This window comes from Anguilla anguilla, chromosome 10 (genome assembly GCF_013347855.1).
Source record: "Anguilla anguilla isolate fAngAng1 chromosome 10, fAngAng1.pri, whole genome shotgun sequence".
Classification (NCBI taxonomy): domain Eukaryota; kingdom Metazoa; phylum Chordata; class Actinopteri; order Anguilliformes; family Anguillidae; genus Anguilla; species Anguilla anguilla.
Window position 1 is genome coordinate 7,528,713 of NC_049210.1, and position 5,000 is coordinate 7,533,712.

The window sequence follows — 5,000 nt, forward strand, 5'->3', positions numbered from 1 at the left end:
CCCGCTCCCAAACGTCAATTATACCGCCAATGAAATTACAGCAAAAAAAAAAAAGCCATCCGGGAGATTAGGAGATTACGAGATCGTGGCGTTCTTCGTGTGCCGAAGATCCCCCGATGAGAACAGAGAGACTCGGTTTGTCGTTTTGTCGTTTCTCGCCGGCAGTCCTCCTTTCACAAACGATGCTTTCCCGCTCTCTCCCTCTCTCCCGCTAGCTCGCGGGTGTGCGCGTCACGCGCGTTCCTCAGGACGCTGCGACGGTCGCCGCGCCGCGTCTCATCTCCAGACGGCTCGGCTCGGCTCGTCTTCCCTCACGCAAGGTTCGGGGGGATTTATCGTTGTCCGCGGGGACGCGAGCTGCCGCCTGACCTGCGCTGTTTGCGGGGCGCTGTCCTCAGGTCGACCGTGTCCTTGCAATTCCGGAAAGCCACAAATGACCGTTTATTAATTCCATTCGCCTTCTAAGATGCTTCCTATCATGAACTGGGCTGTTCATTTGAGCGATCTTCCTCTTGCTCAGATCTCCAGTTTGTTAAAGGAAGTTTATTTATTGTATTATTATGCTCCATCTTCCTCTTCATTTAACCAACAAAATGAGTCACTCTTCCCTATTCTCTACTTCTCATTTCTTCCAGGACCACAACCCTTCTGCATGTTATCACACCCTTTTATTTTCACTGCTTTAAATAATTAATAATAATCATCACCTGTCATTACCCAGCAGAGAGCGTGAAACATACATGTGCACCGCAAAGACCAAAAAAAAACAAGTGAATCTCGACAAGTACTTTGGTCTTATATTTGCAATCTTATTTCTATGACTTTTTTTTTGCTTGATAAGACAAAAAGATAGCCAATGAGGTGAGACATTTTCATACAGCTAATGTAATCTGAAGCCTTGGCACCATTGCTAAAATCTCCCAGTTGGTTTCTCGCCAGTTCCCCTTCACAAGCTTTGCACGATCCTTCCATTGAACTGCTTAATGCTTTGGCCACCTGGTCATTTATATATTCAGGTTTAACTCGACATATACATGTAAACTGGCGGCTAATCACATTATATTGAAACTCATATAACATCATTAGCCGTTAACTTATACGTAGATTTAAAGTTGTTCCTCAGCATATCAGTAGGTTTTTTTCTCAGTGTGTTAGTGTACGACAGAGAGGGAGAGATGAACTGGAGACGCACGTTACAGAGGCCTTTCCCTCCATCCTCCGTCATCTTTCGTCTTTCCCCTTCATCTCTTCCACATCACCCTCTTTTCTCATCATTCCATCCCCCGCCAAATTTGTCATAATAGCCTCTCACCGGTGAACAACACTCTCGCATTGTGTGACTGCAGTGAGCCCTGATGTCATCCTCCACGTGTAGGCCGATGGGGGCGGGGGCCGGGGGGCGGGTGGGGTGGGGGGGGGGGAGGGGGGTTACGGTATCACACTGTCATTGTGGTGGTGGTGTCCCTAGATTCATTCAGCTCGTTACATTTATTCTTTTTTTTTTAATTTCCTGCTCGTGTCGTTTCTTCCGCGCGTCTGACAAACCGCCGAGCTTTCGGTCTCGCCGCTGCCGGCGTGGCGGACACGTGGTGCCTTCTGGGAAATCGTGCTGAGTCAGCGCGAGCCGCCAGCCCGGGTCTCCTCGCAAACGTAACGTTTTGTTTTGCCGAAATTCCCCGAAATTGTTTCACCCGGGACCGTCGGCCGTTGGCTGTGCTTTCCAGACTCCCAGAACCCACGGCCCACTCCACAAGTTCATTATATTTCTCCGACCCGCCACTTTTTTTTATGTACCTTGAAATTATCTAAAATATGCCCCTCGATGGCAATGACCGTCTGCAGACTGAAGGATGGAGAAATTAGTAGTGTTGTTTTTTCAGATGGATTGGTGTGGATTTAGGTGTAAAGTACATAATATTTACCATATTTTGTTATCTACCAACCCCTCTGGGGTTTGATTGTGTCACCAGTGTGACTCTGGTGACTGAAGTCATGTGTCTCACCCTGACAGAGCACTGGGTAGAGAAGGATTGTGATGGTGAGATGAGGAGGAAGGAAGAGGAAACCTACTTTGCTTATCAAATTTCAGACAAAGCAATTCTTTCAAAACCAAAACATGCATTTGCATGGCGTAGTTTGGTAGATGCTGGACAATGCTCACATTGGTACTCTAGAAATGAGAGCTTCCCCATTTCCCCACTTCCTCAACTGTAGGCTTTTGGTGTAAACACATTGAGTAACGTCATATGCAACTCTTTACGGTTCATATCACAAATATGTGATTAGAATGTTCATAACTGAACATTCTAATGCTGAAGTAACAATCACTACTGGTAACTGAAAGCAATGTTCTAGAACACTGGCTGAGAAGTTTGAAACAACATTCCAGAAAAGCTACTCTCCACAGGGTTAATGCTAACTAATAATAGGTTACATAAACCGCCTGTTTTCTATGCTCTGCATTGACCTTGCATTCTGAAGGGTCTCAATCCTTTTCAGCCTGTGTGAGTTTAACCAGCAGTCAATTTAGAGGAAACACATGACTTTGTGAAGGAGAGTGGGAGAGAGAAAGAGGAGAGAGATAGAAACCAAGGAGTGGATCCAGACAGACAAAGGAATGGATTCTAATTTGTGGCAGGGTTTTTGGTTGTATACTGTATATGTAAGTGCTATTGAATATTGAATGTAAACGATGTGATATTGGTGTAAATACATCTATCTTTCTATTTGTATATATATATTTTTTTACATAGATATATATTTACATATACTCACAGTTCTTTAGTCTTTCAACAGTACTGAGTACTTGACACTATTTCTTTTAACTTGTGGTATGATAAATGTGCATTTTTCCGACAGAGAGAATGTGATTTTATGAGTGGTGTGAAATTTCCTAAATCAGCAGTTAATAGAGTGATGTGGTTCCTGTTTTTCCCACACGCGGCGATGGCTAACTGTCCTGGCTAACCGTGCCATCTCCCTATTTGTGCTTCAGACTGTTTCAGGGCGGGGTTCAGTGGATGGCCCCAGAAGAAGACAGCAGATGGACACCGGGTCACATGATTGCCTAGGGGACGGCGCACTGAGCCAAGGACTGACCAATGGGGCGAGCAGGCGCCCTGACAAAGAGGAGGCGGCGGAAGCCGGAAACGGGTGCGCCTGGGGTCCCGGGCAGGCCAAGGCCCCTCTAGAGCACCTTCAGCAGCCCTGCTGGGGCGAGGCGGACATCGAGGACGCCCGGAACCTGGTGGCCTTCTCCGCCAGCGCCGGCGCGCTTCCGGCCTCCGGCCACCGGGGGGAGCTGTCCCAGGCCGCGCAGCAGCTCCGGACGCACACCGCGCAGCTGTACGAGAAGTTCAACCAGGAGATGGGCGGCAGAGACGGAGCGGGGGTGGGGGCGGGGTCAGGGCCGGTGGGCGGGGCCTCCGAGGGGCAGCACTGCAGCCAGGAGGACCTGAGCACCCTGCAGACGGCGCTGAACCAGGCCCGACACGGCCACAAGCCGCCGAACTGCAACTGCGACGGGCCCGACTGCCCCGACTACCTGGAGTGGCTGAAGAAGAAGATCAGACAGGCCGCCGACGGGCAGGGCGCGCCCGGGGAGCTCCGCCCCCCTGCTCCTTCTTCACAACCTCAGCTCAACGGGGCCAGCCTCTCGCCACCGCCTCCCCGGGCCCCCGGCCCTCACCAGCAGGGGCCCCTTCATAGCGGCCACGCCCAAATCCCCTGCTCCCCCGCCCCCATCCCCTGCTCCCCCAGCGTCCTCTCCATCGCCAAGGAGAAGAACATCAGCCTGCAGACCGCCATCGCCATCGAGGCGCTGACCCAGCTGTCCGCCACCGTGCCCCAGCCCATGGTGCCCCCTGCGTCCACCTCCTCGTCCGGCCACCTCCACCACCAACACCACCATCACCACCACCCTCCCCAGCCCCAGCTCGGGACGCGCCTGATCCCGTCCTCCCCGTGTCCTTCCCCGTCCCCCTCCGCCTCCCCCCTGCCCCAGTCCGTCTACCCCCATCAGGACCCCTCGTACTGGGACCAGCACCACCGCCCCCAGTCCCGCTCGGAGTCCTCCCCTCACCCCTCTTCGGCTTCCCCCTATCCCAGCCCCCTCCCCCCGTCGGCGGCCGGCTGCGACAGGGCCTCCCCCCGCAGCGCCTGGATGGGGCCCAATTCGGAGCCCCACCCCCGCCTCCCGCCCCACGCCGGGGGCGACCCCATGTCGGAGCTCAAGCAGCTCCTGGGCGACACCAGCGGGAAGTACGCCAACGCCTCCTTCAAGTATCCCGCCCCCCTGAAGGACAAGGGCGTGGCCGGCGGCCCGGGCGTGGCCCACATCAAGCAGGAGGTCGACCTGGGCGACTACCCGGGCTCGCCCTGCGCCGCCTTCGCCCGCTACGGGCTGGCCAATGGGCAGCAGCCGCCGCCGTACCCAGGACCCCTGTCGCCGGGCAGCCCCGCCATCCGCCACCAGACCCAGGCGGCGCTGCAGCACCACCTCCACCACAAGCGCAACCTGTTCGCCGTCGGCCCCGGCCTGGCCGCCAACCAGTACCGCCCCCACGCCGCCCTCCAGGACCTCCGCAAGTGGTGGCCCCAGGCCAGGGGCCCCGAGGGGCCCGTCCTGATCAAGCAGGAGCCCAAGGAGCCCAAGAAGAAGAAGAGCGGGGCCTCTCCGTCCCTGAAGCAGCAGCTGCAGATGCAGGGGGCGGGGCTCTACCCCCAGCTGGGCCCGCCCCCGCCCAAGCCCAAGCAAATCATCATCAAGAAGCCCAAGCAGCGGGCGTCCCAGCCCACCTTCCTGCCCCAGAGCCAAATTCTCATGCAGAAGCCGGCTCCACCCGGTCGCCCGGACGACGGCGCCGCCCGGCCCCTCGCCCTGTCCGTCACGGAGCCCCTCCCCCTGCCCCTCCCCTTCCCGCTGCCCCCCCGCGGCTCTCCTCAGGCTGACCCGAGCTGCGCCGCTCCAGCCCTTTCTCAGGAATCTGTTTCCAACGGTG

General features: G+C 55.5%; 1 protein-coding gene across 1 annotated transcript in view; it reads left to right on the top strand.

Annotated features, from left to right (window-relative positions):
* tet3 (tet methylcytosine dioxygenase 3) overlaps positions 1–5,000 on the top strand; it is a 60,046-nt gene that overhangs the window by 34,983 nt on the left and 20,063 nt on the right. The window contains exon 2 of the mRNA XM_035378606.1: positions 2,996–5,000. This exon is cut by the window's right edge and continues 897 nt beyond it. Within this exon, the coding sequence (XP_035234497.1) occupies positions 2,996–5,000 (2,005 nt within the window). The remainder of the gene's footprint in view (positions 1–2,995) is intronic.